The 12680-nt window shown below is 38.1% G+C and overlaps 1 protein-coding gene across 6 annotated transcripts in view; it reads right to left on the bottom strand.

The window, feature by feature from the left end:
• kdm4c (lysine (K)-specific demethylase 4C) overlaps positions 1-12374 on the bottom strand; it is a 45597-nt gene extending 33223 nt beyond the window's left edge. For 3 of the 6 annotated variants that reach the window (XR_001481662.1, XM_015389675.1, XM_015389678.1), the window contains exons 1-10: positions 12237-12374; positions 9750-9916; positions 9439-9614; positions 8978-9092; positions 6956-7149; positions 3255-3304; positions 1450-1553; positions 1115-1252; positions 802-995; positions 495-712 (exon numbers count right to left, since the gene is read on the bottom strand). Coding sequence is in view for 5 of the 6 variants with exons in the window: in XM_015389675.1 (XP_015245161.1) it covers positions 495-712; positions 802-995; positions 1115-1252; positions 1450-1553; positions 3255-3304; positions 6956-7149; positions 8978-9092; positions 9439-9614; positions 9750-9893 (1333 nt within the window). In the remaining variant the exon portion in view is untranslated. Of the gene's footprint in view, positions 1-494; positions 713-801; positions 996-1114; positions 1253-1449; positions 1554-3254; positions 3305-6955; positions 7150-8977; positions 9093-9438; positions 9615-9749; positions 9917-12036; positions 12189-12236 lie in introns of those variants that run through there. The other 3 variants (XM_015389677.1, XM_015389679.1, XM_015389676.1) reach the window with 3 other exon arrangements.
• Positions 12375-12680: the final 306 nt, after the last annotated feature.

Raw genomic sequence — 12680 nt, 5'->3', positions numbered from 1 at the left:
GTGTGAAATAAAGAAAAAGAAGGGTCAATATTTTACATGCAGGCTCAGACAAAAAATTCAAACTACTTGTTGGATGACTGCTTTATTTAGCATGTTAAAAAGAGTTCATCTTTTTGGTTCGATTGATGCTTTAAATAAAAAATAAATAATTAAAATAATTAAAAGCAATCCACTGAGCTTGGTTTCCGAGTTTGAAGATGTTTTGCTTCCCATCCAGGAAGCTTTTTCAATTCAAAACGTCAGGAATAGCATTGAGTTCGAGGTTTTATACAGTAGCCCAACAAAGGCTTGTTTTAGATTTAAATCAGGACAGCCTTCTAAGTATTTTAGATTTTTCTTTAACTGGCTTGTTTCTTCACAATACAACAGAAGGCAGAGTCTGGTTCATAAGTGTGGCAGGTGATAAGTGTTTGTAAGGTGTTCTCCAACTCCACCGCCAGACACCTCATTTGAAAAAACTACTTAAAAAGAAAACGATTATGAAGGCTTCTTACCAGAAAGCTGGGGCAAATTCGGTTTCTTTCCTTCAGTTTGCTTTTTCTTCCCTTTCTCCGTCTCCTTGTAGGCTGTCCCAGCTGCAGACCTCTTTGCCTTGGGCCCAGACTGCCCACCTGGAGGTTTTCTCTTGCTGCTGCTCAAAGCTAAGCTGCTGTCCAGGTCAACAGGCTCCTCTGTGGTCCTGAGGCGTTTGGAGCGCATCCGAGAGTGACTGCTGGTATGAAAGAAGAGAGATCCCAGAAAATTAAAACCAAAGGGGCCTTTAAAGGCTGAAGAAAAATCTTCAGAGATTATGGGCAGTACCCTTTATTAGAAGACTTGGTCTTCCGGCGCCTATGTAACCAGCTCCGCAGCTCTGGTGTGGTGCTAGGAGTGGGAACAGTGTGATCAATGAGCGTCGAATCCTTCCCCACCATCCAGTTGGCGTAACGGTCAGGCTGGAAACGCTTCACAAAAGGCTCCATGGAGATTTTCACCATATCCTTGCTACATGTGCACTAAAGAGGGACGAAAAAAAGAAGCCGTTGCTGAGGCCACCTGAACTCGACTTCATATCGTCTAACTTTAGCTTTCAAAGAAGCCGTCATCAGATGGATGCCCTGGAGGCTCATGTTACCTGTGTCGCCACCTTGCCGTAGTCGATCCAGCGCACTGTGGCAAAGTTGGTAGACTCTGCACAGTTGAAGCCGTGGTTGAATCCGGCATGGTAACCATAGGGGAAGGTGATCATGAACTCTCCGGCTTCCTGAGTAATCTGTGTATAATTAGGAGAGCCGAGTGGGAAATGGGATGTAAGAGCAGAGCATTGATGTTTTAAAGTCTAAACATAACAAAAAAATAAAACGGATGGAAAATCAAGTCAGAGTCCTATGTTTTTGATCCAACAAACCACACCAGGGATAGCTAGATGTGTTTTATTTTTTATTTTTTTTGAAGGGTTGAAGAGTTTACCTTATCGAAGGGGATGCCATACTTCCTCAGTATGGAGGGGGAGATAAGAGTCATCTTGTGACGCAGAAAAGCCTCACAGCCCTTGAAGCTGTTGGGAAAAAAGCCTGAAAAAGGAAAACACACACAGACACAATCACAGAGAGTCTGAAAGCAAAAAGAAATCTATAAAAAACTATTTAAAAAAGTATGAATTTTGTTTTTTAGGAAGATCAGATGGTCAAATGGGGAGAAACTTCAATGTCAGCCATTAACAAATTAATCAATCTTATGCAGTCGGATTAATATGTAGTATTTGAAATGTATCCACTAATCCATCCATTTTCTACGCCCGATTTTCCTCATCTTCTGATCATCAACCATGCCCACACACTCTTAGCTAAAGGGGCATTTAGAGTAACCAATCAACCAATGGAGAAAGAGCCATGGCCAAGATTCAAACCCAGAACCTCGCTAAAAGGCAACACTGCTACCTCCAATAAAACGCGCTGCATATGCTGAAAATTTAATTAAGGTGAACGTGATAATTCAGCATCTTATTCAACCTTTAGAGCTGCATTCTTCATGGTAATTAGATAGAAGAGGACATGTAAGGCACGAAAAGAAATTTCAGCCCCTTAATTTAGTTACCTTTACTCTAAAAGTGAAAAGCATTCGAAAATGTTTTAACATTTGGTGACTCATATTCGTTTATTTCCAGTTAACATTTATGTTCTAGGATCAGATCTGAGTTTAAATTTGCACATATAATGCAGCACCGTTCCCATTTACTGGTCCCAATGGTTAGGATGTGTAGAAACTGCACATTTACTGCATTAGCTTTAACTCCCACTGAAACAAACAGTGAAATCTGACCATTCTGGTTTCATCTCTCCACTTTAAGGAGGAATTGGCGATTGGTGATGCTGTTTCCTCCTGTGAACTACTTCCAGCTGATTCACCTGCATCAACTAAAGGACTAAATACGCTTTCCTAGAATTTTACAAAGCCTAGTGAAAGATTCTCAGGGGATTTGGAAGAGAAAAAGGCCCTCGGTATCATAGATCATCCTCCATACTCAACACTAGACACTGTTTTTTTTTTATATTCAATTTTTGTTTCACACTAGAAGCACAGGGAGTGTTTCTGCCTCAGATGCTTGATGGTAGCCTCCTCTGTACAAAGTTAAAACTGTTTATTAAGGTTTTTCTTAGATGGACTGGAGAACAACCTGTTTAAGTAGAGTACAGCTTAGTATATGTTTAGGCTGGAGGGCAATGGCTGGTATATCACATTTATGTCCAAAGAAAAGAAAAAAAAGATTTTGATTAAGTGTTCATTCCGATGAACTTTAAAAGATGTCTATAAAATTTTTGTTTCCTTATAGAAACGGTTCGGACTGCCACTTAGTTATAGGTTGGGGATTTACATGTTTTTTTAGTTTCCAAAGAATAACTGTAAGCACAAGGGGAAAAAAAGCTCCCAAAGTAATGCAAAGATCTCTGTGTTTGTTGTTAGTTCAGAGCAAAATAAAAAAAGAAAAAAACATATTTCATTACCGGTAATTTAAAAAGAAAAAAAAAATGCAATTTTGGTTGAAAATACTTGCAATTTAATTTTTTGGGAAATCGTTCGGCCCAAGATTTTTATGCATTCTAACTAAATGTTTATCACACCCATCTTTACCAGAGGTGCCCTGCAGACTGTTTAATAATCAGTCATCACCATCAACTGCATGGGCTCTGTCTGTGCTTTTCTTGGGACATCCTCCCTCAGTCAAATTTTCTGCTTCTACATTTATGCTCATTTAAAATTATTATTATTTTTACCTGTAGCCAGGCGCTCCAGTCGCTTTCCATGCTCTGGGGGGATGGCATACCTGTTAGACAGGGGGAGACGGGGTTAATTCTGGCTGCACTTATTTATGCCTCAGTGCTGACTGTAAGAAATGCAACGTTGCCATCAAGTGGTGGAGAAATGAATACCTGCTGGAGAAAAAAACTTTTTTTCCCCCATCAGTTAATATAAAACTATGAATAAGAAAACAGTCGAGTTGTATTGCTGGTCCCATTATAAGGCTATTTTCCTTTCTTCTTTTTTTTTTCTTACCGGTTACAGCTTAAATAGTAAAATACAGCCTTTAAAATATAATGGAAAGGTCATATCAATCACTGCTGGTGCAATCAAGTTCATGAAAAAATAAAAAAAAAACATTATGAGATGTTCCCGTTGATACCTGGCTGACGCAATCTGAATTTCAAGCACCTTCTAAACTTCTTGGTGACAAACTCAGGAAGTGTGACAGAAACCCCTTAGGGACTGAACAGGCTTTCCATCCGACTAGCTCCATCCGCCCTCAGGTCTGCGGCAAGTCTTCCGTCATTGTATGACCCGTCAGCTTAACACAGCTGTGAGAGGCGCAGAAAGAGGGAGACGCTACCTTAGGTGGAGGTTGAAGCCAGAAACTGGGAGAGAGAGAAGTGGGGGGTGGCGAGTAGACTAGCATCTTAAAACTGCTGCCCACTCCAGGGAAGATGAGATGTTGAATAAAGCAGCAGGATGAAAAGGGAGCACGCCGGTGACTGTGTGCACCAGACGATAAGGGTGTGCAGACTTGCGAGTTCTTGGCACATGGGGCTTCTCTTATAGAGTGTGTGTTTGTCGGTTTATGCCTGTGTCACAATCTGACTGTGACACTGATCCCTGTGGGGGATGCAGGGCTCCCCGCTCTAATGAGCAGAACTACCTCCAGGGCAAGAGAAGGAAATGGAGCAAGGCGCGTTGACAAAGAAATAAAAGGAGCACTCTGTCTGCATCCACCTGCATTCCCCGCCTCGTCTTTAACTCCAGCAAACAAGCCAAAGTTTCTGAGTCTGTACATGCATGTTCGCTGCAGACTTTATCAGAATACTATGCATAAAGATCAGCAAGACCTGATTAACATATTTAAAAAAAAGAGATAAATGTAAAACCTAAAAAGCAAAGACAGGAAAAATAACACAATTTAAAAACAGCTAGTAATACAGAGAGGGTGCGTCACTCTGCTGATCTGAACCAACAATTATACAATTATGTTATATAAAAAAACTTAAATAAAAAAAAAATCACAGCGTTCGAATGGAATCCTTGAAGAACAACATTGCTTCCTTCATAGTAACCTGCAACATCTGAATGTGTGTAAACATACATGGAAAGCAAATGCAAAGGATGTCCTGAACATGAAAGCAAGAAGCAAGGATGGACAACTTTAGATCAAATAAAACACAAGGGAAGCCTTACAACGACGTGAAAGTATAGAGACTGTAAAAAATGCTTTTAGCTGAAGGAGCGATCCACTTAGATGACTAATTATATCTAAACTAGAAAAAAAGATATACAAACATTTTGCATTTAAGATAAAAAAAATGTTTTCATCTGTCAATATGCTCTATCCAGAACTCCTCCTCCTTTGAAGTCTTTTCATTTCACTTCAGAAGTGAAAAAAATTTCTTAATCAAATTTACTTCCATTGAGTCAATGGTGCTTCAGAGGTAGCATCAGAACAGGTTCTTTATAAAGGCCAGTAAACTTTTATGAGTATGATTGCTTTGACAGTTTGACTGACTAGTTAATTAAAATCTAATTGACATGAAATGCAAATTGTGTTAAAAATTAGAGAAGAAAAAAACAACATGGACATGATTCTGCAGCAGTGTCACAGCGCCACCAAATGGCTCTGCATATGTAATACAGCATCTTCAATTGTGCTGTGTACACTAGTAGTACTGATGCAATGCTTTTCTGAACCGTTTAAGAAAATACATTATATACCTCTTTTATATGTCAGTAGCTTGGAAATCTCACAATCAAGGCCAGAAACCAACAAAGTGTGAAACAATAATCACAACTAGAGATGTTAAAAACAACCGACAGCATCTTTACAGCTAGTATGTTATACCCGTCAACACAATAATTCACAGTTCCGACATCGCTTATGGCTTTATGTCTTAAGAGAGAGCACATTTTTCGAAATACCACACGATCAGAAATTTTCTAAGCTTTAATTTGAGTCACATTTTATAAAGATGGGACAATAAATGAGGGTGCTATGAATGTTTTTATGACAGAGTCATGCTCATCACTGTTAAGCGTTTTGGTGACATGACTCCATGTGTAGAATCAGCCCCTGGATGTGCACATCACTAGCTGTACAGGCTAATAGGGGATAATTAGAACATTCATTATAACATTCTAATACTTTCAAAACCGACAGAGCGAGCAAGAAGAGTATAAATCAGAGAAGTAGCTCAGAAAAACATGGACCCCAGGAGGAGCTGCAGAGAGCGACAGCTCAGGTGGAGAATTATTAGGATTATAATCAGTTCACTAACCGACCTCTATGAAGGAGTGGAGAAATGAAAGCTATTGTTGAGGGAAAGCCGTGAGAGTCAGACATGAAGGGGAAAGCAAACAGGTGGACCAGATGAGACTAAAACTCAACTACATGAAGGACTTCATGTGTAGCAACAGCATTTCATGATGATGCTTAGATTGATCAGCAAAAACGGAAGTTGGAAGAAAGGGCTAAAGCTAATGGACTACCTGATAAGTAGAGTTCAAAGACCATATCTCAGCATCTGACTAACCTGAAATAAACATTTCAGTCTGGAGACGTGTAAAGATCATAAACTGCAGCTAAAAGGGAGTTGATAAAGCTTTAAATCCAGGGACTGAATACAAATGTGCATTAGATATTTTCCTTCTTTTGGGGTGCAATTCTGAAAATGTGTTTTCCTTCCTCTTCACAGATAAGATCACAACAACATGCATTCATGTTTTTGTTTTTCAGAGGATACAAAAATGGAAGAACTTACTGGGTAGAACTAGTTCTGTAAGGAAAAAGAATATCAGTACTAAATATTTTAACACCTCCCTTAAAATGCTTTGCAAGGTCATCAAATCATATCTGGTAGTCCTGAATTTACTATTCCAGAGAAAACTAATAGATGGTCAAAATTAGATTTTTTTATTAAATCGCCAGATGTTTACCACATTGCCAAGAGACTAAAGAAAAATTAGAATAATAATCACAGAGGCATTCTGTGAGGTTTAATTTTGCCTATAATCTGCAACTATGGAAACAACTGAGTGCTGCATTTTTAATTAAAGCAACCAACCTAGGTCCAAAGGACAATATTACCATATTATTAGTTGCAATAAGTGTTGGTCATAAAAAAAAACAGATAACGACAGCAAAATCACTAACAGGATGGTGAGGTTTAAACAAGCAATCTGCATTGAAAACTATGTTGATTGAATGAAAGGGCTTAAAGTGTGTAAATATGTAAAGTTATAAACATTATTAAGTGTTAACAGTCAAGAATAATTGATTATTGATTTGTTATGCAACTAATTCATTAAGGAGGTTTTCTCACAGATTTTGAAATTCAGACCAGATCTTGATTTAATATTGTCTGAACACCGTCCAACTTTATTTGATACTTGAAACCTTTATGGCCTCACACTGGAGTCAATCCCTCTCTATACTCACCAGGATTTGGGCTCCCCAAAATGAAGATAGTTGATGCTATACAGATCCATATCCTCTGTGTGCCAGGAGAAGGTGGTCTTCCACATTCCAAAGTAGAGATATGGGGTGTTGACCCCCTGGATGGAGACACCACAGTCCTCCTCGATTACATCCAGGATGGAGTTCAGGTGTCCGATGTTCCACTCTTCTACGTCCTGAGAAAACCGAAACAAAGGTTAGAACCGGGGCTGCAGATCGCAACTGGTCTTGTACACCATGTTCAGATCTAATGCTAAGAAGTGGCTGTGAGAGCATTGCACCTATATTAAAAAAAAAAAAGATTATAATGGCAGAAACCAGAGAGAGAGAACAGCAATCAAAGAATGAGAATCTGATCATTCTGCCTCTTGTTAAAGAACATACAGCGCCTTAGAAAAGCTTCCAAACCTTAAAGCTTCCAGTGTTAGATCTCTTTTAACACATTATAAACCCAAGCTAAATGCATTTCAGGGAGACTACAGAAGACAGGAAAAAAAAAAAAAACATCACCATCATTTAACTTCATTTAACCCATCACCCTAAGGATGCAGTGGGCAGCTTGCTGCACCCATGGAACAATCTGGTTTGTATCCATCGACTTTCTGTGTTACCAAAGATCCTTAATTATATTACACATTAGATTGGAGTGGGAAATTCAAAAAAGGGAAAAAAAAAACAAACTTTGATTTATCCGTTCAAACTGTCCTGTATTTGGTTTCAAATTAGGAAAAGTGTTCCCATGGCAATATGCTGCCATCACCATGTTCTAACCATGATTTTTTTGTAACAGATGAGCTGTGTGGTGTGATTGTATCTATGCACAAATGTCATCTAACAGAGGACTCACAGCAGGAGGCTATTTACTAATTAGGAGATATCTGAACACAGCTGGTTTTTCTTCATAGGTATCAGATGAAAAAAGTTCCCCCAAATACCAATACCAAAGACGTAATTTAGACATTGGATTTTAGGCTAAATCTGGTCGGTACGTCATAGTCTTGATTTAGTCCAGAAGTAATTGTTGAAAATTGTGCTGTGTTTGGTCGGTCTGATCATGATTGATTGATTTACTTTATTGATCTCATAGTGGAGAAATGTACTCGTTACATCAGTTCAAATGGTCAAAGGAGAAGTAGAAGGTGCCAAAGGAAGAAAAAGGTGCATGGGAAATATACAGAATTTACATTGCTTTCACATATGACAGCTTTTTCTTTTCTTTTGTCTCACTTTATTCCAATGACAGACGTTAAAGCCTTTTCAACTTTTTGAAAAAAATTGGCTTTTCACCTTTCATTTTTAAACCAAACGTAGACGTCATTTTGATGTAAATCGTGTCGTCTTTTCAATGTCTTCAACCAATTTTTCCTCAGTGGGCAAAATGGGCAAAAACTGGAAAGTTGAAAGGTTTTTCCCGACTAAAAACAAGACTGACAAATCAACCAGATTTAGCCTAAACAAAACATCTAAATGGTGTCTGGTGTTTGGTGGGAAACACCAATACACACAAACATGATCATTTACTTCACATTTGTATTGATCTGCTACTTTTCACATAAAACCACAGTAAAATACGATGCAAACTTTGGTGAAATGCTTTTTTAAAAGAAAGTTATGATAGAATGCTTTTGCAGGTCAAAGGAAATCTGCAGTCAAACATTTTGTAGCAGTAAATCCAAAATCCGGTAAGAAATTAAACTGGATTCAAGCAACGACTTTGCTGCTGAAACCCTCAAATTACATATGGATCACTGGGGCAAATTAACCTTTGCACTTGATGTGTGACTAAAATCTTAAAATTAGTGGAATAAAATGCATTTATGCTTTTATTATGATAAAACCACTGTCTTATTTCACGGCTTTAAGCTAATCCTATGTCAGTGTTTCAGCGAGCTACAGACTCTGCAAGCTACAGTCAAAGCTATGCAGGAAGAGCAAATAACAATTGGCTACAGGGGTGTAAAGCAAGAAAAACAGCAGAGAGAAACGAAAGACGGGTCAATCTACCTCATCATAAAGGCTGCCACTGACATCTGCACCATATATGGGGGAGACAAAGGTGAGGTTCTTCCAGTATTTCCTCTCAAGGTCTTCGTAGTTAAGGTAACGAGGTGTACAATACCTTAGAGGACAAAAAGAAGTTTAAAAAACGACATAATTGCACAGAACTTAGTACCTTTACATTATAACGGAGCCATTTCTTTTGTGAAAAATGAAAATTTGACATCGCCGTCATCAAAACATGCAGGTATAGAGATTTTACTCTTCTAACATTTTAGAAGAGTGTTTGTGAATGTTTCCTCAATTCTCTTTATTAGTCATTTTAAGAAATGGTGTAAAAGAAATAGCCTCATTGTAGGTCATTTAAATAGCAAAAACATTTTTGAAATATTCACAGAAAAAAAAAAGCTTATTGCACGCCAAGAGACATCTTTTTATAAAATGACAGAACAGACTATAATGCTCACATGTCACTGTTTGCTAAGCGCCTGAACTCCTGCACACTTAGAGGCTTCTTCTGGATGTTGTACTGCGTGAAGAGCCCCGACTGGCCCGCAACCATCTGCTGAATAGGAGCGTCGATCATTAAATCGTCGATATCATCGTAGGTACGACGGGGCTTCCAGCCTTTAGGAGGGATGACCTGTGGCACAAACATATAAAGCAAAAAAAAGTTAATACTTAAAATAAAACAGAATGTTTCTGGCTAAATAGATTAATGTAAATTTCACACATCAATAACAATGAAACCATTACATGAAAAAAAGGATCGACCTACCTTAGCTAAGCCTGCACGGTGTGCACCTTGAGACTCCATGTACACCAGGTACTGGTTGAAGTCTTTAAATTCTTCCATCGTGGGCCTGAAGGTCATGATCTTGCAGGTGGGGTTCGCAGGGGCGCAGACCTCTGCTCCCGCCATCCTGCCTCCTCAACCACTAGAATCTGAGAGGGACAACAAATGCTTCAAGAACTTCTAGATGCTTTTATGTTTTTATGATTCTAGGTAGAAATGTTGTCCATTATAAAAATAGACATCTGTAACAACATTAATCCATCCTTAAAATGAAAGTATATAATATACTTTGCTTACTGCTATCATTAATGGAGATGTTATAAAATATTTAGGATGCTTTAATATAACGCAGTATAGAAATATCATCTTCATTAATATTGCTATAATATTCTCTATTAGATATATGCAATATTGTTATTCTTTTTTTGCCCTGTGACAGACTGACGATCTGGCCAAGAGTGTTCACCCCTTCTCGCCGACAGACTGCCTGAGATAGGCACCGGCCCCTCAATGACCCTGATCGCATAAATTTGAGAAGATGGATGGATGGATGGATGGAAAGATGTTACTATTATATTTAATAACAATAATAATAAATAAATTACTACTAATGCTGTTTCCATTAAGCAATTACTGTATTGTTTTTTACTATTAAAAAAAAAATCTAATCCGGAGATCACACAAAATAAAAACGGGGGCAGTTGTCTATATTGATTTTTTTTTGTTTGTTATATATATATATATATATATATATATATATATATATATATATATATATATATATATATATATATATATATATATATATATATATCTGACAAATTTGTTTTTATAAACATATTCTTTTTTTTTTTATTTAAATAAAGCATTTTTAATGCCACGATTTGCACATTTAATGAATTTTAATGCCAATTAAGGCCTTATTTTAGAAAATAATAATTTTATGACTTTTTAACAATTTTTAAGGACCCGTGGAAACCCTGAATTGTCTTTGATTAGGTGACTTGATATAAACAATCTTGTTTTTCTATATAAATCCCTTTATTTTTTATTTACATTTTACTTTCTTATAATCCATCAGAACAGCTAAAAAATTGTAATCTTTCTTTAAAGTTGAGCTCTGATTGTCTTAAAGGTTTTTGTTGAACCAGGCTAAATAAGACCATAGCCGGTTGCCATCCTTATATTGCGCATCTTTAAATATTAACATGCCTTTGCATGTTAATATTTAATAAATATCTTTTTTCTAATAAGATATTTATTGACAAATTTATTATTGATCTTTTATAATATCTTGGGCGATTGTAATGTGTCTTTATAATATAAACCCTGTCTTTCCAGAACAAAAAAGGAGACTTTGATCAAAAAAACTCCTGCAACACGTTGACTGATTTAGTTTTTACCAACTAGTTACTGATAGCATCCTCCACTAGATGGCGGTAGAGTTTTGAAAAAAATGTTTTGATTGTTTGAACCTGCAGCTGCCCCATGTAGGGGTTTGTCCCAACCACCCATCCCAGTCACTCCCAACTTTACTGTAGCAGAAAACAAAGGATCACGTTGCCTAATGCAATTTCTGATTTCATCACCCATCTTGTCCTCTTCCTCCGTGCAATTTACATCACATCCCAGTTTGTAAGAAGCAGATATAGGTGAAACTAAATCATTTAAATCAGCAAAACTAAAGTAATATAGACAAACAACAGTTAGCCTTAAAATTTGGACTTTAAATTGACTATTTAAATCATGGGAAGCGTCCTGAAACAGGCTAAAACAAAACCGTCTGCCCTTCGGGGAAATAAAATCTGTGCCGACGTGCACTATTAATACTTTTAGCGTGTGTAACTCCGTTCATCTTTGTTGTCTGCAAACGCGATAGCCGCAGCTACTAGCCTACGTTCTGTTATGATGCCGAGTAATGGCTGAACAAACGGCGGAGCTTCGCGTCTCAGCGAACCAGCTACCTTAAAATTAAACAACCAACGGGCCTCTAAGGCATTAAATCACAATATTCGGTTTAATTGCGTTTAGCTTTGACCAGAGTCAGAGGAGGGGATATAAATAAACTGTGAAGCTAACCTAGCTAAACCGATAGCGTAGTGAATGGGGTTTAAATGCCCCTCGCGAGGTGGCTCCAAACAGGCCATTAGCTAGCTCCTTTCGGGCTTTTTCCTGGTCAAAACGAGTCATTCTACGGTTTAATAACTCGTGTCTTGGTTGGTGACTTGCATATTTACTGGTAAAATAAATAAATGAGGGTAATGCTCACAACACGATGGCTGGCCAACTTCAGAGGTTGGCAGCGCTAAGGGTTAGCTGCTGCTAGCCGCTTCCAACATTCTGCACAAGATTCACCAAAAGCAGCCCGCTTCCTGCACGCACCGGTAAAAAAAAACCAGCCCCCTTTCCAACGACTTTCCCCCAGTTGCTCTGCGGAAGCCCCCCTCCCGAGTGGGTTCCAGTTTGTACCTTGATGTAGAGAGACGGAGTCGTGTTGTTGTTGTTGATCTCCTTCCTTGTTCGCCCAGCTGATTCACATGACAGCTGCTGGAGCTGCGATCTGGTCCGCCTCTGCTCACTGCTGCTCCGGCTGTGGAGGGGTAGCCTCCTCACTTTGACATATCACTGTATGCAGAATTATTAGGAAAGTTGGATTTTTGAGGATTATTTTTATTATTGGGCCACACTTCTGTTCTCAAACAACCCAAAAGACTACTTAAAGGGGAACTCCGTTTTTTTTTTTTTTTACACACAAACATAAAAAAACGAGCATGCACATTTTTGCATAGACAAGAAGACACTAACAGAATTTATGGATGGGAGGCTTTTGAGCGTCATGGTGAAGAACGGTGGCTAAAATGGTCACTGATTGTTTTTTTTTTGTTTTGTTTTTTTTTTTTGAATGTCACAAAT

The sequence above is a fragment of the Cyprinodon variegatus genome, unplaced genomic scaffold (assembly GCF_000732505.1).
Source record: "Cyprinodon variegatus isolate N-32 unplaced genomic scaffold, C_variegatus-1.0 Scaffold469, whole genome shotgun sequence".
Lineage (NCBI taxonomy): Eukaryota > Metazoa > Chordata > Actinopteri > Cyprinodontiformes > Cyprinodontidae > Cyprinodon > Cyprinodon variegatus.
This window is presented reverse-complemented; position numbering and strand designations above follow the sequence as displayed.